General features: G+C 36.5%; 1 protein-coding gene across 1 annotated transcript in view; it reads left to right on the top strand.

Moving 5' to 3' along the window:
- Nucleotides 1-527: 527 nt before the first annotated feature.
- LOC143636616 (uncharacterized) overlaps nt 528-23,920 on the top strand; it is a 34,242-nt gene continuing 10,849 nt past the window's right edge. Inside the window, exons 1-3 of the mRNA XM_077104171.1 lie at nt 528-647; nt 1,349-1,481; nt 1,579-1,650. Of these exons, the coding sequence (XP_076960286.1) occupies nt 1,399-1,481; nt 1,579-1,650 (155 nt within the window). The 5' untranslated portion in view covers nt 528-647; nt 1,349-1,398. The remainder of the gene's footprint in view (nt 648-1,348; nt 1,482-1,578; nt 1,651-23,920) is intronic.

Raw genomic sequence — 23,920 nt, 5'->3', positions numbered from 1 at the left:
ATTAGTTGAACATCCAATTCCACATCAGCCTAATTTCATATCTTTTATCCACCTTTTCACGCGTGAATTATAAATATTTAACATTAATAATAAAAAAATGTTAATTCAAGTTGTTGTCCTACTTTACTAGTGCCTATCAGGTCTCACTCCTAACTTTTCCTACAAGTCTACAACCACTTTGTTTTTTAAACATAAATAACAAAAAGAAATGATACTCGAAGCTTTGAATCACACAATAATTACTTGAAATAATGCTAGAAGCTTTCTACAACGACTTGGCCAAACCGAAGGTCGAGTCAACTCTTTTCTTTTTTTTTCCTTTTTTTTTTATCTTTTGACCAAATAAAATCCACAATAATTAATATGAAATTTTCTTGCTTGTACACTTCCTTAAAATAGTTATACAATTGTTATTTATGGATGCTATATAATAAGTTAGGTGTCAGTTTGAACGTTGAAGCTGTTTTTAAAGTTACAAGTTGGTGTTTCGAGTTCCAATCATTTGGGTTAGTAATTGTCAGGCCCGATCCTAACAATATCTATTTATGTGAAATGGATCGGAATTCCAGTTTTGTTTTCATCTTCTGCTCTGCTCTTGTTTATTTTGGTATTATATAAAATATCGAGTGTTTATGGAAATTCTGAAGGTATGTGGTTTCTTGATGCCGATTTTTTAGAAATGCATTATGTTCATAGGAGTGTGTGTCGTGTTTGTGGGTTGAATTTGTAGAACCCAATAACAGTATTTTTATATGTCTGAAAAAACATCAACTTAATTTAACCAGCACACATTTAATATAGTGTAATCAGAACTTGACCATATAATTCATCTATCTAGATGACTCAAGGGTTGCTGGATAACTATTAAGTTGTGAAGCATTAATCTTGATAACTATTTAAATTATTAGAGTTTGAGTCACTTATTTAAATTTATTGAAATGTTTAAAGTAATTATAATTATCTTTTTATGAGGATAAGTTTATAAGAGTTCGGGTTATAGTTGGTTTAGGTTTGAATTTAGTATAAATAGATTAGTATGGTTGATAATTTATGTTTGGTTAAGTTTTTCAATTTTTTTTCAATAAAGCAAAGAGTTGAACGAGTTGATCAAAATTGTCTTCTCGTGTTTGATTATTGAGGCCTGATTTCTAACAAGTTGTAAACGTTTTAATTGGGTTGGTTGGTCGACTTGTTTAACTAAGCAAGTCAACCCAAACACGACCAAATTTTTAGTCAGTCTAGATGTGAGAACCCAAGGTGTCTGTGTCGGAATTTGTCACCTATAGTAAAACTTCATTAATTTAACAACTTATGATAAGCTGATAACCCTAACTTTGGTGTAGAAAAGTTAACGCATTGTATGCATTAAAGACGCACCTAAGCGATCCTAACAATGTTATGCAAAGTTGGGATCCAACTATGGTGAATCCATGTCTTTGGTTTCATGTTACTTGCAACGGTGAAAACAGTGTTACTCGAATGTAAGCTTCTTCACTATTTTTGAGATCTTGAAGTAGCACTTCTTTTTATAGCGTAGTCTCATAAAGAATACTATGTTGTGGGATTTGTTAAACGCAGTGATCTTGGAAACGCAAACTTGAGCGGTGAACTAGTTCCGCAGCTTGGTCAACTTGCTAATCTGCAATACTTGTAAGTGTTAACTTTTGTATTGGTTGAATTAAGTTTGGAGTAACCTTAAAACACATTTTGTTCAAAAACTAGCAAAATGTAACATGTGTGATATGCATGAGTTCGGTCGGTATCATTTTATTTTGTTAAGGTACCGACACTCACTATAGTAACCGACAAAAATACCCATAATATCGTGCTATGGCAATCAGCATGTGTTTTAGATTGAACCAACGCTGTAAAAATGAATAATATTACCGGTTCCAAAAATACCGATAGTGGCATTGATGTTGTTTAGTCAGAGTTGGTTCAGTTCGTCACTGTGTCGTCACGGTATCGACACCGGTATAGCTTACAATACCAAAAAGTACTTTATTTTGGCCCGACAGGGTAAAGTTAAAATACAAAGGGAGACAAAAATGAGAAGTGTGAGAAGTACACAAAAAACCCATAAAAATAAATTCAGAAAAAATAATAAAAAAATCGTAAATCAAAATATAAATAAAAAGCGAAAATTTTTAAAAAACTAAAATGTTTCCGCCACCATTCCCATTCAAAAAAAGAATACAAAATATAAAAATAAAAAAATTGACGAAAAGAAACAATGACGAAAATGAACAAAAGACACAATTATAACTAAAAAAGACACAAAAGATCGCAAAATATAACACAATGTCGAACAAAATATAGCACAATGTTAAGTAATATAACACAAAATAAAGAAAAAAAGACATAATCAATGACGAAACTAAACACAAAACACAATGATAAACAAAAAGAAACAACGGCTTTTTCACTCACCATTGTGTTTTTTTAGAACGAGAAAGACGCTAGAAACATTTTTGTGTTTTTACTTTTTCTCGTTGTTTAATTAAATTTTGAGTTATGATTTTTTTATTAACTTTTTTAGAGGGTTTTTTTGTGTGGTTATAGTATTAATTGTATATAGGTGTATGTATAGTATTATGATTGAATACGTTAAGGAAGCTTGAGAGGATGATTCAACAGAGGTTCGATAATAGATATCTCAAAAGTTAAATTAACAAAGGTGAACACCTCTATAAATAGAAGATTTCCAGTAATATGACGAGAACATCCGCTATCCATAATCCAGTTTTCACCAGAAATGGTCTTTGATGTACCCTACACACAGAAGAAAATGATTAGTTCAAAAAGGCAGCCCAGGCCTCAGTCTTGGGTACCTTTTGGTTTTCTTGAGATATGTTAAACTTAGTCGAATTCAACTGTTGTTCAGCAACTTGAGAATAAGTTACAGGCTTCTTTGACTTTCGTCTTAGATAAGCAGCTTGAACTAATTTGAGTTCACATTTTTTGCACAATGGTTCAGTTGGAACAAACTTTGGTTTAGCATGACAATGAGTTTCATCCACATGAACAACCTTTCCAGGATTCACATTTGAGAACATGATGTGAGTATCATCATCATACGACACAGGTCGTTTCAGAATCTCTGTTATTAAAGGAACTGGTTTTGATTGATCTTTGACAAAGGGGTGAAGATTCTGAGAACTCTTCTGACCACAGTTTCTCACCACATGACCTTGTTGACCGCAAAGAAAACAACTTCGCATGTCCACATGATTGTGTTGAGATTTAGCAGTAACATATGACACAGAAGGATGATGATGACTCATGTTCTTGGTAAATCATCAGATGATTCAGATTTCTTTTTCAACTAAAAATCTAAGTTAGAACAAATTAAAAAACTTTTCAAAGTATCGGTTCCATTTGACTTTACAAATTTAACTTTCTTAGCATGTTTTAAAACTTGCTTAGCTTTAGTCAAAGGATCAGATGAAACTGATGTTTTAGCTTGAGCATACTGACGTTCAAGATCTTGAATTTTGGAGGTTTCATTGTGAAAAACACTCTCAATTAGTTCCGGTTTAATGATAATTATTGGAATGTCTTTCTCAGTGAACATCGTGTCTATCCCCTTTAATTTAAATACACGACCAGTAGATGGCTTGGAAACATTTGGATTGATGAAACGCAACAAATCCTCATCAGAAATTTTGGGTTTTTCTGGTTTCTTAGCTCTCACTGGTTTGATCTTAACATGATTATCTTGTTTCACCTGAGTTGTGTGCGAACCATACATAGCCTCCTCAAATTCATGAGGTTCACAAAGTATGTGATTAGAACTTGGAATGTTCTTGTTCTTGTGTATGATTTCAGGTTCAAACACATCCTCGATGATGACTTTGTCAACATTTTCAACAATGACTTTGTTGCTTTGAACATGAGGTTTCTGAGTTGTAGTTTGGACTTTAACAGTTTCAGGTTTAACTGGTTTTGCTTTTTCAGGAATCACATATTCTTTAACAATCACATCCTCTTCTTTTCTAGCACAAGGATTTGGTTTGTAATCATTTTGAAAAGGTGGTGGAATTTCAACAAACCTATTCCTTTCTTTGATTTTTTTGCTTACTAGATACTTCAATTATTTCATTTAGCAAAAAGGAAGAGTTTCTGAATTTTCCCAATTTGTTCTTTAACTCAAGAACCTCATTTTCAAGCTCGGTTATCTTTGATCTATATTTCAAAATTTCTTGAAACTTTTGATCATTGATAGTCATTTTAACCGATAACTCAGCCTTAAGATCATGATTACTTATAGTTAAAGCCTCAATTTTCTCTCTTGAATTCATTTCAGAGGTTAAGGATTGTCTATAAGTGTCCTTTAAAGAAACAATCTCTTTTAGCAAATTATAATTTTGAAGTTTTAAGGAGTCTATCTTAGGCTTGTTGATTTCACAATCGGCACATGAAACATTAACAGAAAATTTAGAAGTTGAAGTACTAACATCATTTTGCTTAGCCATGTAAGTTGTCATGGTTGAATCACTGATCTTAGCCATACACGCGAAAGTGGTTGGAAGCTTTTCACTTGAATCATCTGAATCAGACTCAGTATCAGCATCAGAAGATAGCTCACTCCCACTTACATTTGATCCAAACATCACCAAATTAGCTTGATTGTCATGACAAAACAATCGTTGTGACCAGTCATCGCCATCTAAATTGGACAACATTGCTTGTGATCCAGAAGACGAAGGTTTAGCTCTAGAAGACTTTCCCGCATCATTTCCACTTTTACCAGATGAATTCTGATCTTGCTTTTTGGGACCAGTGTACTCCTTCTTTGGCTTATCACATTCTTTAGCAAAATGTCCAAACTCTTGACAGTTGTAACACTTGACTTTTTAATTTATCAAACCCCAATTTCTTGTTTAGAGATGGAAGATCTTTACCTGTTCTCTGCATATACTTTTTAACTTTTCTGACTATCATAGCCATATTCCACTTCAAGTCCATCAGTTCCAAATCATCAGGATCAATTTGGTCATAGTCTTCATCAGTCAAATCGCTCGTTGCAATTTTACTACTAACCAGATTCTCATAAGAAGTCATGAAGGCAGATAAAAAGGCAAAATTTTGTTCGGCCTCCCTCATGTTTACATTCGGTTTGTGATGAGAATTGATTTGAAGGTGATGAATTTCCAGATCCTCCTGATGAACCCGAAATACCAGATAATCCAGTATTTTCAGCTGTGTAGAAACAAGCACGTGGATCACTATAGATAGTTGTTGAATTATCACTTGCATTTTATGTTAGAAAAGAAGTGATAGGAGAAATTGTTGAACTTAATGGCATACTTCCACCATAAAATGCAGGATCTTATCTATCTTTTGAAGAATTTTTACATTTAAGATCGTATTCTCGTGCTTCAATTTTTTGCATAAATTCCGATGTTGTCAAATCTTCATTGTTGAAATAATTATTCTCTTTTAGAACCATCAAGAAAGTCGAGTAAGAACTCGGTAATGCACTTTTAATAGTGTCAATCTTGTCGATCTCAGAAGTTTCCAACCTCATCTTATCCATCTCAGCTATCAAATGATTAAATCTTGTTATCATCTCTTCAACAGTCTCACCCTTAAGTAGGTTAAAGTTTCTAAATTGAAACTTGAGCATAACCTTTTTACTTTCAGCAGTGTTGCCCATACTTCTCATACGAATGTGTTGGAATAATGAGGCACAAATGTTTATGCTTCCTACTTGGTGAAAGATGTTTTCAGGTAAAGCCATAGTGAGAGTAGAATAAGCTTTCGTCTCAATTTCTAACTCTTTCTTCTCTTCAACCGAATATTGCGAGATAGCTTTAGGTGTAAAACCAATGATCACATCCCCAATAATTGGAACGGTGTAAACCTCATCTAAGCAATACGAACAATCAGGGTGAACTGACCCTAGATGAGCACGGAAACGGGGTTCCCATTTTGCAAAATCGCTAAATTTCATCAAACGTGGACACTTTGAATGTGAACCGATCTCGGTGTCCAGTTGCAACATTTGTTGCATTAATATATTTTGGGAAGCTAATGCATACATACCAGCCATGTTTGCTAAATGACAATTTTCTCAAACTCCAAGAGTTAAAACTGAAAATTATATTAAGGGACCGTGAACAGTAAAAGTAACGAACTGTGAACAGTGGTTAACGAATCACAATTTAATGAAGTTAAGATTGTTCAGGTAATGAATTAGGAATGATTTTAACGAATCTAAAATAGTAACTTTGACGAATCAGAAGTAAACTCCCACGAAACAGATGGTTTCCTCTAACGAATCACTAAGTGTAATCTTAGGGACTTAAGTAAAGAATTAGCTACAGTTGATAACCAATCAACTGATAGTGAATCAGGTTGTTACAACGATTGTAACAAACCACTGACAACAATTGCCACGTGGAAAAAGTTGTTATAATAACAGTTAACGAGGTGAGACACGTGTCACACGAATTAGTTGACACGAATCAGAAAGTGTAACGAATTGATTCACGAATCAGCTAATCACTATAACGAATTAGCTTAAAATGTGAACGAATTAACCATAAATGTTAACGAATTGGCTAAAAATGTTAACGAATTAGCTTGAATCTCCAAATCTTCAAATCTTCAAACGCATATTTCCAGATTTCTGGAAACATATGAACACTCAAACAAATACCAAATCTGTAATACTAACTCGATACACAACCAAATCGCTCAATTAACCTACCAAAACACTCAGAAACACACTGCGAATCCAACTCGCACCATCTCGTACGTCAAATTACCTTAACTCGAACCCAAATTAACCAAAACTACACTCTGTTTTTGGATAAATGCAACCAAACCAATTCCAACACAAAACCAACTAATTACCAATTCCAATATACCAAACCTTCATGATATCTTACCAATCTCAAATCCAATCCACACAATCCATTTCCAATCCCAATTTACACTTAATTCGATCCAAATGTAACTCGGTCAAAAACTTAAACCAAAAAAATAACAATTAACAGTCTATTAATAACTAATTGACACTCAAATCAAGAGCAATCGAACACCGAAATCTCTGATACCACTTGTTTGAGCCTAATCTTATAGATCTAAGATCTAATAATAGTAAACCGGATCTAGTTCATGATGTTCTGATTTAATTACGTATTAATGTTATGTATAGTATTAATTGTATATAGGTGTATGTATAGTATTATGATTGAATACGTTAATGAAGCTTGAGAGGATGATTCAACAGAGGTTCGATAATAGATATCTCAAAAGTTAAATTAACAAAGGTGAACACCTCTATAAATAGAAGATGGATCTAGTTCGTTACACATTCCGTAACGAACTAGCTTCCACTTCGTTACATTACAATAACAGAAATAAACTTAACTAATCACCCCCTGATTCGTTAAACATCCTTAACGAAACAGGAGGGAACTTAACTTAAGTCTAGTTCGTTAAACATCCTTAAAGAACTAGATGATAAGCATAATGAACTACAAAAATAACTTAATACTTATTACATAAATAAAACGACAAATACATTAACGATAGATACAAAGACTCGAGACACAAAACTGTGTACTAACACATCTTTCACTTTTAACTGATGTAGCCTGATCTAAGGTCTGTTCGCGAGAACCAATTAGCACCTTGTAATTGATCAAAAAAATCACCAATCCGTGGCAAAAGGTATTATTCTTTACCGTAAGCTCTTTCAACTCTCAGTAGTCTATACACATTCTTGTACTTCTGTCCTTCTTCTTAACAAATAGCACCTCTACGCCCCACAGAGAAACAATCAATCGTATAAGACCCTTATAGGGGATTTCTTGCAGTTGGGACATGAATTATTTAATCTCGGACGGCGCCAGGCGATAAGGTGCTTTCGTTATGGGTTGTGCTCCTGGTATTAACTCTACATGAAATTCCACCTCTCACTCCGGTGGTAACCCCAAATGGTCCTCTGAGAACACTTCTGGATAGTCAAACACTACAGGAACATCTTTCACTTCTTTCATCTCGGTCATGGCTTTGACAACATACGACAGGTAAGCACTACATCCTCGCCACATCAAACCCTCAGCTTTTATCATCAATATGACGTAAGCCCAGAACTTTCTTTATCACCATAAACCATCACTATACCACCATCCACAGATTTCAGCCTTATCAACTTACTCTTGCATACTATCTGAGCCTCAAACTCAGACAGCCAATCCATTCGCAAAACCACATCGAACCCTCCTAAGGCCATTACATACAGGGTAACATGGAACTCACGCCCATATAATTCTATCTTACATTCCTTAACCATTGTCATTATCCTAACATAGGTTTCACTACCGGTTTCTACTTTAAAAGTTTTAGGCACACGACAACATTTCATTTTTGCTAACTTACAAACTGTCTTAGCTACAAAACTTCTATTCACACACCTGAATCAAACAAACACAGAAGAATAAATATTGTTTACTAGAAACGTACCTGTTATAACATTTGGGATCTTCTTAGCTTTTTCATGTGTCAGCGTATAGACTCTGGTCTTTGGTGTAGACATGTCAGCATCCTTGTTCCCACTTCCTCCAACTTCACCATCAATGCATTGCCTCGCCATATGCCCCGTCTTACCACACTTGTAACATGTTGGCTTTGCCGCCCCACCTTCCCTTACTTATAACAGACATTTGACCAAGCCTGCACTCTCCACCATGAACTTTACCAAACTTGTGAAAAATATCCGCACCCTTACCCCATTTGCACTCACCACCATGCATCTACCACATGCCTTACACGACTTCTACACCCACACATTCTACCTTTTACCCTTAAGGTTCCGCAATTGAGTGTCAGGTCGTTTAGCATGGGCGACTCATTTATTCTCTTTCTTCTCTTCTACTTCCACATCATCCACATTTAGGTCATCATAAACCATCTCTGCTAGTTCAACAGCAGAGTCAAATGTGGTAGGTTTACTAGCCCTGACTAAGGTACAGATGTTTTGTGTAAGTCCTCTAATGTAGCACCTTATTCGCTTCACCTCAGTATTCACCATATCAGGCATTAGTCCGGACATGCGGTTGACTTCCGTGGTGTACTTGCCGTGTGTCATCTTACCCGCCTTCAAATTCAAAAACTTTAACTCATCCCTATTTACCTCAGCATCAGCACGGAAACGCTTCATTACCATTTCCTTCAAATCATCCCACCTCATAGCCTTACTCTCATATGGGGTCTTTCTTTGTTCACAGTCTCCCACCAGAATAGGCTTCACCATTAAAAGACTGAGTAGCAAACCCCACAGTTTGATCAGGACGACATTCGCTGATTTAGATAACCTTGTCCATAGCGGTTATTCATTGGAGAGTAACTATTGCGTCATCCATACCGGTCTACTTTGGTGGATCACAGCCCTTAAACAGTCTGTAAGTGCACCAGTCACGATCCTTCTCTTTCTAACCAACCCTCACAAACCTGACCTCGCTCGAACTACCTTTCTCAGTTTCATCATCTTTTTTAATACTCTCCCTTGTCTTATTTGTAACACCCCGTAACCGCAGCGGAAACGTAAACGGGATGCAACAGACGCCTCTGATATCAACCACATTGTTTACAAAGAAAATTGAATGCATTAATATACTTCAAAATTACATTATCTCGTATTTCATTACCGTCTAGGTGATACACACATCATACAATACGATACAAAATTCTATTTATTATAATGTATCCTAACATCCCGCACGCAAATCTTACACACATCAAGCACTTAGCACGTAAGCAATTACTTCATCTTAGTTGTACCTGAAAAGCATGTGAGAAAACGGGTCAACTACGAATAGTTGGTGAGTTTCACAATTTGAGTAAACCATGATAAATCCATATCAAAATATAATATTATCTGGGGACACTGTTAACCCAGTACCGTACTCATTCCAGGGACAATGTTAACCCAGAAACACGATGTAATTATGCTGAGCCCACAAGTGAAACCTATGACTATCACACACAACCCCCGTAGCATATCCCCCGCCCACGGAACTGCCCCAAACCGCTATGTCTAACATTACATAGCAAAATATATATCAACAACAAAATAGACATGTGCAACTGGCTGGGAAACATCAGCAAATCCATGCCGGACCAGTTGGGTTTGTCAGACCAATAGTACTATCCACACTCTACCGGCTTTCAGTTAATCACTCGTGTTCCGGGGCCTTAGAATGTTAGCAACTCAGACAATTACCATCTTAGTACATTTCCGTACGATTCCCGTACAATAAAATATATGTAAATCCACGCAAATCCATGCGTTCAGTATGTATTTAAACATTTCAGTAATAACATGCTTCCGCCCCGAGAAACTATTTAAAAACAATTCAGAAAAAGGGGCTCGTGAAACTCACCTTAGCACATGCAAGCAGGTAACAACAATCATTATCAGTTAACACGTCCAATCTGTAATATGATTCCTATGATCGTTACTATACACTCATTATTAATATAACTTTAACCGTATCAACCGGTACATCTGGGGACACTGTTAACCCAGTACTGTACCCATTCCGGGGGCAATGTTAACCCAAAACACTTCTCCGGACTCAGATTGTGATGTCGTTTAGAGTTCCAGGGTCACAATTACTATTAGTCGTTTTTCTCGTTTTGGGTGCCTAGCACGGTTATCCGTTTTTACGTTTCAAAAATGAGTTTGGTCACACACGACCCGAAAGTGGTGGTTGACTGATAAATTAAATAAAGTTGTGAAATTAAAGCTCGGTTTAGACGCCCCAATTGGCCGCGGGACCCGTTTCCGTCTTTAGCGTACCGGAAATTGTTAAATCGGACAAAAATTACTCAAATCATCCGAATTATTTTCGGATGATTTATTTTTACTTGTTTAACTCAATTATATGAAAATAGTTCATTTTTAGGGTTTTTATACACCAGTCAGCTCGCTTAGGCAAACTTTACTGGTTTACGCTTTTTATGCTTTAAAAGTTTGTTTTTATTTCCTTTTTAGCACAAATAATTATCCGTTTACTCTCGGATCTTGAAATTTTGCACAAATGACTTTTTGACAGTGGGGAATTTTATAAAAATATTTTCAGAATTAATTTCTATATTTAAAATTTGTATATCTATTTTTAAACACCATTTAAACACTAAATATGTCTTAAATACCAAACGATCTTAGAAAAATCCCAAATTTTTCCTGGATGTCCCCTGCCATTCACATAATCCCCTGTAAGTTTTTCAGAACCAAAATCTTCCTTTACATGCCATTTTCACTAAAACCGAGCTAGAAAACCCTAGAACTCGTTTAACCGAAAAGTCTACTTAGACTTCTCCAACGGACCTCAAATTTTGTGTGTGACTTATACATGATATAAAAAGCTTATATGCAATTTTCCAGAATTTTTCATGATATGTAACTATTTTTCACCATTATTGGCCAAAACCGAGCATTAAATTCACCAAATATTCATCCTTTGTCCAAAAATTACCAAAATTTCACAGAACTCATATTTTCATGTGTAGAACATCCCTGTAAAATTTCATGACCCAACTCTAAACCATCAACAATCTGTCCCAAAACACATACACCGAACATAACCGAATATACCTTTCGTTTTCCGCCACTACAAGCTACAAACTCGTCTTTCCGCCTTATCTACCACTAAACACAGAACCTAAACCAACATACCACAATACCAAGCAAGTTACACTCACGATCAAGCCTCTTACACTATAGTTTCGGTTATGATTCAAAAACAAAGATTTAAACCGTAAAAATTTGTTCTTGGTTCGTTTAACTCCTTTCTTGGACCAAGATCCCTTGTATAACCCGTATACATCACTTAATCATGCAAGAATAGGTTTTCATCTTTGAAACCTCATTTTCTTGCAATTAAACTCAAGAAACGAAGATGGAAACGCGATTAACTCGATTCTTTACCTTGTTTTCTTGCTAAAAACTCTCGGTTTTGGATCATGATCTTGAAAGAATTGATGGATTGTTGAATGTGAGTTTAGAAAAAAAGAAAATGATAAGGGTATGGAACCCTTGAGTTCCGATCGGTTTAGTTAGGGGGTGGGGTGGGACCCACCTCTCCATTCTAGGCCACATGATTGGATTTTGGATATCCGGATAATGTTTTGGATAATCTGGTTCAGTTCGTTTTTCGGTTAAATGTTTAATTCGGCTTAAAACGAGGCTAAAACGGTCGTTTTTCGGCTTCAAAATGAAATTTATATAAAACCGATTTAAAAACTTTAAAAACTTAAACCATGACATTTATTAACTTAAAACATCATATTATTAATTATGGCGCATCTTTTTCGGCTTGATCGATCATCTCTTGCTCGGTTTGGTATTAAAGGTTTCGTTTAATGTACCGACGTACCATTAAATCGAAATTCTTTTTCTGTGCCATACTTTACTTATCCCGAAGCATTAATGCTTCGTAAAATCACTAAATATTATAGATATCGTCTATAATTGAACCCTCGATTCGTTCGGGTTTCAATAACTATCGATCGATTAATCGCATATTCAATACGATGAATTATATATTCACGTACAATCAATACAGTGAATCATGTATTCTCGTATAATTACTATGGTAATTCATGTACCCGACATTAAATATGACGTAACTATTGTCTACCGGTTAGGGTATATCGGGTTTTGTCGGAATCGTTACATTCTCCCCCCGTTAAGAAATTTCGTCCTCGAAATTTTACACGTCCACTATCCCCTTCCGAGAGAAAGGTGGGGTTCTTCCCTCAGAATTCACCCTCGCGTTACCAGGTATAATCTGGTCCTCGCTGTGAATTCCATTTAATCTTAATCAATAAAGCTTGGTGTGTCCAAACTGTTTAGTTTTCCCGTCTACCCTCGCGTTACCAGATATCAAGCATGTTTTCTATGAGTACCTCCCTTACTAGTACTTTCGTTGCCTCGTCGCTTAGGTACTTTTCAATCCGTATACATGGCAAAACATCATGTATAGTACTTAGCCCCTGGAGTACTTTAATCGATAAACTAGATGACCGATCATGGAGATAGTCTCATGAGGTCCAATATATTATGGAGTTATTTTCGGTTTTGCCAAACCTCATATCACCTCTCTAAGGTGATGCCTTAAAAATGCCTTTTCGCCTCTCTCCAGTGACAATGGTTTCCTTTGAATGTTGGCATAAATCCTTTGCCAATCTCGCTGCTTTCGACTTATCTTAAATATTATAAATCCGATTGGTTGTTTCTCAAATCAATTCAAATCTTGTGGCTCAATTGACGCCCATTTTCCATTTAACAAATTGGTGATAATTACTTCACCCATAGAAAGCTTCAAGCTCTCGATGCTTCCTTCCCCGCCTTCCAATAATGGAAGTAGGATGACTATTTCGATCTGAGATCATTGAAAATGGTACTCCACGACGAGATACCATTTCACCATCAGGAATTTGGGCGAGAATTCATTGTGGTAATCGTCATGGATTGGGATGAAATGCGAGGATTGGTTAATCGATCCGCGATTACCAAATTTACCTCATGCCTTTGATATATCTTGGGAATTTGCGTCCCGAAATCCATTGTAATTTATTCCCACTATCATTGGCGAATTTTCTGTCGTTGTGGCGTTCCCTCGGGTTCTCGGTGTGCAGTCTTATCTTTTGCATAACTTAAACATTCACCAACATACGTAACCATATCTTTCTCCAAACTCGGCCATTAATAAAATCCTTTCAGATATTCGTATCATCAATAGTCTAATCCGATCCCGGATGTATGGAATATTTCGATCTATGCGCTTCGTCCGTGATTAATTCACGAAGGTCATGGAGGGTCGGGATCAAAACCCGATTTTTGAAGTAGAGAATTTCGTCCACGCGCTGTTCGAAATTCTTCTCGTTGCCGTAAAGTCCTTCTTTTTCCAATTGTTCCTCTTTCAACGCCTCATGTTGAGCGACTCGAATCAGGTCCGAAAAGTTCGACTGGACTATCATCCCCAACGCTCTCATTCGCAATGGCTTAACCCGATCTTTCCTACTCAAGGCATCGGTTACGACGTTAGCCTTGCCGGTGTGGTAACGGATGTCACAGTCATAATTGTTTAACAACTCAACCCATCTTCGTTGAATATGAGTCTGCGGTCTCTTATCATCTATAAAATTTGTACATTTGCGTCGTACAAAGGATTATGAGTTGGGTAATGCTAAAAATTTTTCAATAAACTGCTGATAGTCTCCAGCTAGTCCTAAAAATTGGCGCATTTCCTTTGGCGCCTTGGGGAACTGCCAATTTTAATGGTTTCTATCTCACTTGGATCTGTGTGAAATCTTTGTTGCTTTACAACATGACCAAGGGATTATGCTTTCTGCATTCAAAGTCACATTTCGAAAACTTCGCGTATAACTCCTCTTGCTTTAACACTTCCACCATTTTCCTTAAACGTCGTTCGTGCTCTTCTTTACGTTGCAAATATATCAAAATATCATCAATGAATGCTATGACAATTTGTCAAAATAAAGTTTACAGACTCGGTTCATGAGTTCCATGAACACTGCCGGCGCATTTGCTAGCCCGAACAGCATAAATAAGAATTCATAATGGCCGTAGCGAGCCCGAAACGCTGTTGTTGCAACGTCCTCCTCTTGGATTTTTCATTTGGTGATAACTATATCTAAGACCAGTTTTCTAAAAATAAATCGCCCCTTGCAGTTGGTTAAACAGATCATTCACTTCGAAGAAGTGAATACCTATCCTTGATCGTCACTTTATGCAATTCTCTCTAATCAACACATATCCTAACACTTCCATCCTTCATTTCCCAATTAACACTGGTGCACCCCATGGTGACTAACTAGATCGTATAAAACCTTTATCCAATAATTCTTGCATTTCAGTTGGTGCAAGTCGGTAAGATGCTTTAGCAACAGGGCCAGCTTGAGGTATTAAATCGATCCTGAATTCGACCTGTCGGGTTGGCGGTAATCCAGGAAGTTCTTCTGGGAGAACTTGTGGAAATTCGCGTACCATCGGAATATCTTCTATATGTTTTCTTTTAAATACTTTGGCAATCACGTTTGTTAAATACACCACGTCTTCTTGTCGTAAATATTATAACATCTCAAGATGAGATTAGAGTGGTAACATAATACCGTACACTTTTCTCTGTATTTAATCGCTTCATCGTCCGAAGGAGAGCTTCTAATCATCTTCTTTTCATATTTGATTTCAGCTTCATGTTGAGTTTGCCAATCCATGTTAACTATTACGTCAAAACTTCTTAACTTTACTGGTCGTAAGTCAATAAGGAAAGGTTAATCGTTCAGAATAATAGGACAACTCCGAACAATTTAGTTAACCATTAGGGGTTTACCGTTAGCGATTCTACAGTATAGGGTATCTATCCAAATGATAGGAGGTCAACAGGAATTAACTTCTATCGACGACCGTAAAAAAAATATCACTGAAGCCTATTGATTTAAAACTACAACATACTTAACACCACCTTTGGATCATGACGTGCTTTATTCGAATTACTCACAAAAGCACGGCTCCTTGCTTGATCAGAGGTTGATGCTTGCCATGAGGTTCGTCTTCTAACGACACCTTGGTTCAACTTTGGGCAATTTCTCTCGAAACGTTCTGTACTGCCACATTCATAGCAAGTACAACTGTTTGGTATAATTTGGTTTCTTTGGATGGATTGTTATTGAAGTTGTTGGGTTCGGAGTGGTTGTACACGAATGGGTTGGGGTTGCCGGTTCACATGGCTTCAATTGGTTCTACAATTGGGGCATTACGTCCATCTTTACCACACCTGTGGCCTACTATCACTCGCCATTCTTCTTCCTATCGATAACCATATTTTCCACATTCAGGGAAGGACCCTTCATGCGGTTCATGTTTTCACACCAGAACTAGTCTTAGTATAATTCTGGGTTGTAGGACATACCTACTTATTCAAAAGCCCATCTTGCCCTATACCTTTATCATTTCTTTTCTTTAACACTCGACGTCTCACCTAACGTCCTTCCATTTCGCTTCCCATAAAGTCAAATATATCAATGCTGGCTTGTGACACAACACTTCCAAAGGTTGTATATTTTACAGGGTTGACTATACTCCTTATCGATGGAGTTAGTCCCCAATATAGCGCTCACTCCGCTTAGTTTCAGGAGTAATTAGCCATGTTACCAGACATGACAATTCCTTCAAACGATTAGCGTGTTCTAAGTGACCAGCACACAACATTTCTATCTTTCATAGCTCAGTTTCCAATTTCTGAGTTTAATTACTCGAATAAAAGTGCTCTAGCACAAGAATTTTAAATCCTGACCATATCATCTGAGTAATAATTTTCTAACTATAATTTTGTACCATCGTGTTCCATCACGATACGACATAATCTACCAACATATCTGTAGCACATTTTACTACACAATGTTCTAGACTCTTACCAATATCCTTAACCATTTCGATCTTTTCTATCCACTCGCTAATCTATTCCTCCCTTTACCATCAGCAAACTATTAATAATTTCCTTAACAAAACCAACAAATATATCCTTCATACCGGATCTAATTAATTACGACTACTATTCATGTTTAGTTTATAACTAATACTTGTAGTCGTAATTGTATTCGGTGGGACATTATCACTCTTAGTAATACCACTAAGAATTGAAATATTCATATTCATGTGATTGCTCGATCTATAATTCTGCGATCACATTTGCATCAACACTAGCAGTGATCTGTGATACGACATTCGGTATCATCATCTGCTATCTTTGAGCAATTCATTGAATCATATCAATCTCCATCATTGGAGTTACTCTTTTTATGTCATTCTGCCGTACCCATCCCGTACGCAGTAATCAATACTAATCTCACCGTATAACTCGTTACCAGCTCAATCATAACAGCAGGTACACATACACACCAAATATTATCATACAAATTACACATACCCGTATCTAGTGTATATATATATGTCCCATAATATAATAACATACGGATTTATCCTGACGTCGGTTAACATTTAAATATGTTTCATAACCCTTGTCACCAACTGACATATAGATCTTTCTCAACAAAGATTAATGTTTAATATGCTTGATTTCAATATCCTTCTGCACGTCAGCATAACCGATACATGCTCACCGTGAGCACCAAACGATTACGTACCACGGAGTTATAATATCCGTGTCTGTTTGTATACCCGGCATACACGGTATACCACCTACGAACAAACGACCAACTATGCTATAATGATTCCAACACCTCTTTGTGTATGGGTAATCATTCTATTCGAGTATACATGGGTATAGGAATCTAACGGATGTAAGGATAGCATAGGGAGCTGCAAGGTTCAAGGTAATCGTGCAACATGGGTTGCCTTCAAATATTATTAATTACTATCATGGGAAACTTTATCACTTGCTCAGTCAATGTCCTCGGCGTTCTAGGTTCGCTGATATCTGTGATTCTCGATCTGAAGGTGGTATGACTCATATGTTTGAGAGTGAGAAATACATATATATATTTCTATATATTATTTTTATCTGCTCATTTATTATCAAATTTACTATTATTATTATTATTATTTTATTTATTTATTTATTTATTTACTCCTTTACCTTAATGGAATAAGAATGGGTTCAGGTACGGGTCCGTCCGTACGTGAGGGTCGACGGTTCGGGTGAACATCTGGGGTTATTAGAATATACGGTACCGGTATTGGTAGGGTAAGGGATTTATCAATTTTGGTTGGGAGTGACGGTTACTAGATATTTCTGGTTAATGTCAAACGGGAGATCTAATTTGGTACTATCATAACTATGACCCGATAAGTCAGACTTATCATCAACCGATGCTCTAGAAATTTCAGCATCCTCGGTACTTTTTATTATTTCCTTCCCCGGTTCCTTAACCGGGTCTTATTTCTCAATACATGTACCCACAAGATATGTACATACATATATATATACACATTAGCACGTATAAATAATATTATATACTTTATACATATGTTGCCATTTTTACCTATTAATGTACCCCATGACTTCCCCTGAATTCCCTCGTGCGGACAAGTCTGTTATTATGTTCCGGACCATAATAACTCACTTGTCCATCCAAGTTCATCCAGCTCTCGTCACTATAAATTATTAGTTGATATTCAGATCCTATAATACTTGAGCTACTGGTTATATTTTAGGTATCTTTTAAAGACATCCTAATTCCTTATAACCAATGGCTCTGATACCAAGTTCTGTAACACCCCGTAACCGCAGCGGAAACGTAAACGGGATGCAACAGACGCCTCTGATATCAACCACATTGTTTACAAAGAAAATTGAATGCATTAATATACTTCAAAATTACATTATCTCGTATTTCATTACCGTCTAGGTGATACACACATCATACAATACGATACAAAATTCTATTTATTATAATGTATCCTAACATCCCGCACGCAAATCTTACACACATCAAGCACTTAGCAAGTAAGCAATTACTTCATCTTAGTTGTACCTGAAAAGCATGTGAGAAAACGGGTCAACTACGAATAGTTGGTGAGTTTCACAATTTGAGTAAACCATGATAAATCCATATCAAAATATAATATTATCTGGGGACACTGTTAACCCAGTACCGTACTCATTCCGGGGACAATGTTAACCCAGAAACACGTTGTAATTATGATGAGCCCACAAGTGAAACCTATGACTATCACACACAACCCCCGTGGCATATCCCCCGCCCACGGACCCGTGGCATATCCCCCGCCCACGGAACTGCCCCAAACCGCTATGTCTAACATTACATAGCAAAATATATATCAACAACAAAATAGACATGTGCAACTGGCTGGGAAACATCAGCAAATCCATGCCGGACCAGTTGGGTTTGTCAGACCAATAGTACTATCCACACTCTACCGGCTTTCAGTTAATCACTCGTGTTCCGGGGCCTTAGAATGTTAGCAACTCAGACAATTACCATCTTAGTACATTTCCGTACGATTCCCGTACAATAAAATATATGTAAATCCACGCAAATCCATGCGTTCAGTATGTATTTAAACATTTCAGTAATAACATGCTTCCGCCCCGAGAAACTATTTAAAAACAATTCAGAAAAAGGGGCTCGTGAAACTCACCTTAGCACATGCAAGCAGGTAACAACAATCATTATCAGTTAACACGTCCAATCTGTAATATGATTCCTACGATCGTTACTATACACTCATTATTAATATAACTTTAACCGTATCAACCGGTACATCTGGGGACACTGTTAACCCAGTACTGTACCCATTCCGGGGGCAATGTTAACCCAGAACACTTCTCCGGACTCAGATTGTGATGTCGTTTAGAGTTCCAGGGTCACAATTACTATTAGTCGTTTTTCTCGTTTTGCGTGCCTAGCACGGTTATCCGTTTTTACGTTTCAAAAATGAGTTTGGTCACACACGACCCGAAAAGGGTGGTTGACTGATAATTTAATTAATGTTGTGAAATTAAAGTTCGGTTTAGACGCCCCGATTGGCCGCGGGACCCGTTTCCGTCTTTAGCGTACCGGAAATTGTTAAATCGGACAAAAATTACTCAAATCATCCGAATTATTTTCGGATGATTTATTTTTACTTGTTTAACTCAATTATATGAAAATAGTTCATTTTTAGGGTTTTTATACACCAGTCAGCTCGCTTAGGCGAACTTTACTGGTTTACGCGTTTTAAGCTTTAAAAGTTTGTTTTTATTTCCTTTTTAGCACAAATAATTATCCGTTTACTCTCGGATCTTGAAATTTTGCACAAATCACTTTTTGACAGTGGGGAATTTTATAAAAATATTTTCAGAATTAATTTCTATATTTAAAATTTGTTTATCTATTTTTAAACACAATTTAAACACTAAATATGTCTTAAATACCAAACGATCTTAGAAAAATCCCAAATTTTTCCTGGATGTCCCCTGCCATCCACATAGTCCCCTGTAATTTTTCCAGAACCAAAATCTTCCTTTACATGCCATTTTCACTAAAACCGAGCTAGAAAACCCTAGAACTCGTTTAACCGAAAAGTCTACTTAAACTTCTCCAACGGACCTCAAATTTTGTGTGTGACTTATACATGATATAGAAAACTTATCTGCAATTTTCCAGAATTTTTCATGATATTTAACTATTTTTCACCATTTTTGGCCAAAACCGAGCATTAAATTCACCAAATATTCATCCTTTGTCCAAAAATTACCAAAAATTCACAGAACTCATATTTTCATGTGTAGAACATCCCTGTAAAATTTCATGACCCAACTCTAAACCGTCAACAATCTGTCCCAAAACACATACACCGAACATAACCGAATATACCTTTCGTTTTCCGCCACTACAAGCTACAAACTCGTCTTTCCGCCTTATCTACCACTAAACACATAACCTAAACCAACATACCACAATACCAAGCAAGTTACACTCACGATCAAGCCTCTTACACTATAGTTTCGGTTATGATTCAAAAACAAAGATTTAAACCGTAAAAATTCGTTCTTGGTTCGTTTAACTCCTTTCTTGGACCAAGATCCCTTGTATAACCCGTATACATCACTTGATCATGCAAGAATCGGTTTTCATCTTTGAAACCTCATTTTCTTGCAAATAAACTCAAGAAACGAAGATGGAAACGCGATTAACTCGATTCTTTACCTTGTCTTCTTGCTAAAAACTCTCGGTTTTGGATCATGATCTTGAAAGAATTGATGGATTGTTGAATGTGAGTTTAGAAAAAAAGAAAATGATAAGGGTATGGAACCCTTGAGTTCCGATCGGTTTAGTTAGGGGGTGGGGTGGGACCCACCTCTCCATTCTAGGCCACATGATTGGATTTCGGATATCCGGATAATGTTTTGGATAATCTGGTTCAGTTCGTTTTTTGGTTAAATGTTTAATTCGGCTTAAAACGAGGCTAAAACGGTCGTTTTTCGGCTTAAAAATGAAATTTATATAAAACCGATTTAAAAACTTTAAAAACTTAAACCATGACATTTATTAACTTAAAACATTATATTATTAATTATGGCGCATCTTTTTCGGCTTGATCGATCATCTCTTGCTCGGTTTGGTATTGAAAGTTTCGTTTAATGTACCGACGTACCATTAAATCGAAATTCTTTTTCTGTGCCATACTTTACTTATCCCGAAGCATTAATGCTTCGTAAAATCACTAAATATTATAGATATCGTCTATAATTGAACCCTCGATTCGTTCGGGTTTCAATAACTATCGATCGATTAATTGCATATTCAATACTATGAATTATATATTCACGTACAATCAATACAGTGAATCATGTATTCTCTTATAATTACTATGGTAATTCATGTACCCGACATTAAATATGACGTAACTATTGTCTACCGGTTAGGGTATACCGGGTTTTGTCAGAATCGTTACATTATCAGTGGTTCTAACATGACATCCGGCAAACTTTTCTGGATGCATATTCATTATTGCAATAGCTACAACGTGAGCAATGGCAGCTTGAATACAAGTATCAAGTTGATACCCTTGTTGTTACTCTGGTCTCGTGCAAACACATTCTTATACTCCTCTTGTGTTGCTCACCATTTCAGTAGAGGGTAACGGGTTACAATGTGGCCTACCATGACGTCCTGTGCGACCTCCCTGGATGACAACTCTCTTTGCACCATACATCTGTATTCTATAAGGAAAAACACAAACGTTGTAACTCTAAGAATTATTTAGTACAAGGATAGTAAGGCATCACTTTTTAATGCAAATTTGTACATGAACTGAATAGATTGGAAGACTCGATAAAAGGCAGAGGTCATTACAAGAGGTTGAGACTCAATTTGATAAGAGGGTAAAATGAGAAGGAAGGGTGGCACCATTATATGTAGCAAATGTGGAAACAATGGATACAACTAGTCAACATGCTAGGGTTAAGGTGGGGAAGCATCTTCACAAGCTGCAATACAAGGTGCGCCGATGCCAAGTCAAGATGTGGGAATCGAGACAATGTTTGTTTCATGAATTTGTGAGTGGTTATAATGTTTGTTTTATTCTAGAGACATGTGTTTGTCTCTTGTTTGTTATGTTTAGGACAATGCCTGACTATTATGTTTATGCCAAGACTGAATTCATATTTGGGATGTTGTAATGTGCTAAATATGCATATCAAATGCTTGTTTGATTCATGTGAAAGTCAAAGTACATACATAAGAGGATCCATAATCAATGACGAAACCACAACAGCCCTTCTGCAATGACAATGTATATTCATGCCTAAAACATGTATAACACATGAAACACATCAGCCAAATTGAAACATTCACAAACTTTGTGAAATCACCCACAACAAACTAAAATAAATTACACATTTAACCAAATAAACCTAATTAACCAATAAAATTGCATGTTTTTGAAGACTTAGGGGTTATTTGGTTCATTCAGATATGTTTTATTCAACAACAACATGAGTCTGACTGATTCAGACCTAATTATAACTATTCAGATGTTTCCATCTGAATGGTTCCATTCAGATACTAACAAACAGGCCCTTACACGACATAAGAAACGCCGACTAGGGTTTGCTTTGGTCTTCGAAGTTTGATAGCAAGTTGTTGCATGCACCACACGAGCATATCACATCTGCCACATCAAATTTGATGTTTTATTTTGACAAACAAGACGAAGAATGAGACATGGTAGTCGGGCCTTTTTGATCGACGGAATGGTGTCGAAATTGGGGAAGAAATTAGGGATCAATTCTGGTAATGGTAGAAAAGAAAAGATCGTTAATGGTTAATAAATGTTTGAGGGTATTATAGTAATTACCCCCTTTTTTAAACAGTCAACGAACAATTAACTTGGTGGAGGGTTCAATTTGCCACACCCTGCAAATGTTAGGGTGTCGGATGCCAAAAATCGAAGACAATGATTGCAACCTGCAAAACCGTACTGACAACAAGGGTGCAACCTGCAATTAACTAAATAATATATAGGGCATAAAGCATTAAATAATTTTGACAAACAAGACGAAGAATGAGACATGGTAGTCGGGCCTTTTTGATCAACGGAATGGTGTCGAAATTGGGGAAGAAATTAGGGCTCAATTCGGGTAATGGAAGAAAAGAAAGGATCGTTAATGGTTAATAAATGTATGAGGGTATTATAGTAATTGTCCTTTTTTAAACAGTCAATGGACAGTTGACTTGATGAAGGGTTCAATTTGCCATACCCTGCAAATGTTAGGGTATCGGATGCCAAAAATCACAGACAGGGATTGCAACCTGCAAACCATGCTGACAGCAAGGGTGGAACCTACAATTAACTAAATAATATATAGGGCATAAAGCATTAAATAATTTTGACAAAGAAGACGATGAATGTAAGGCCCCGTTACCGGTGCCTCACATTTGGACGTTGGATTTACTCATAAACATAGTTCTAATTATCAGAGTTATTTAAAACATTCGCGGAAACGTTAACTTCGATCATTCGTTATAAAATATTTAATCATTTCCTTAAAACCATAACATAGAACATCATGTTCAAAACATCATTTCTTCCATCTTCAGATGCCAGCCGTTCAATTCATGTCATGTGCCATCCTCATGCCAGCTCAATAAACGTATATACCTGCGTGCATACTAAAAATCAGCTACGCTGAGTGAGTTCTAGTTAATCAGACAACATTCAATACATTCACATGCTTACTTATATATGTATCCAAAGACACGTATTACATACTTAACATGTTCATCGTGCTGCCATACACATTCTTTCATTCTTTCATTCTTTCGTGCCTTCTTTCTTTAACATACACAATACACACGTAACTAACCTTACATTATAAAGAGCATTTCGCCCTACATACCTCGGATA

This window comes from Bidens hawaiensis, unplaced genomic scaffold (genome assembly GCF_021521415.1).
Source record: "Bidens hawaiensis isolate Kalapana, Puna unplaced genomic scaffold, B.hawaiensis_p1.1 tig00000599_1, whole genome shotgun sequence".
Lineage (NCBI taxonomy): Eukaryota > Viridiplantae > Streptophyta > Magnoliopsida > Asterales > Asteraceae > Bidens > Bidens hawaiensis.
This window is presented reverse-complemented; position numbering and strand designations above follow the sequence as displayed.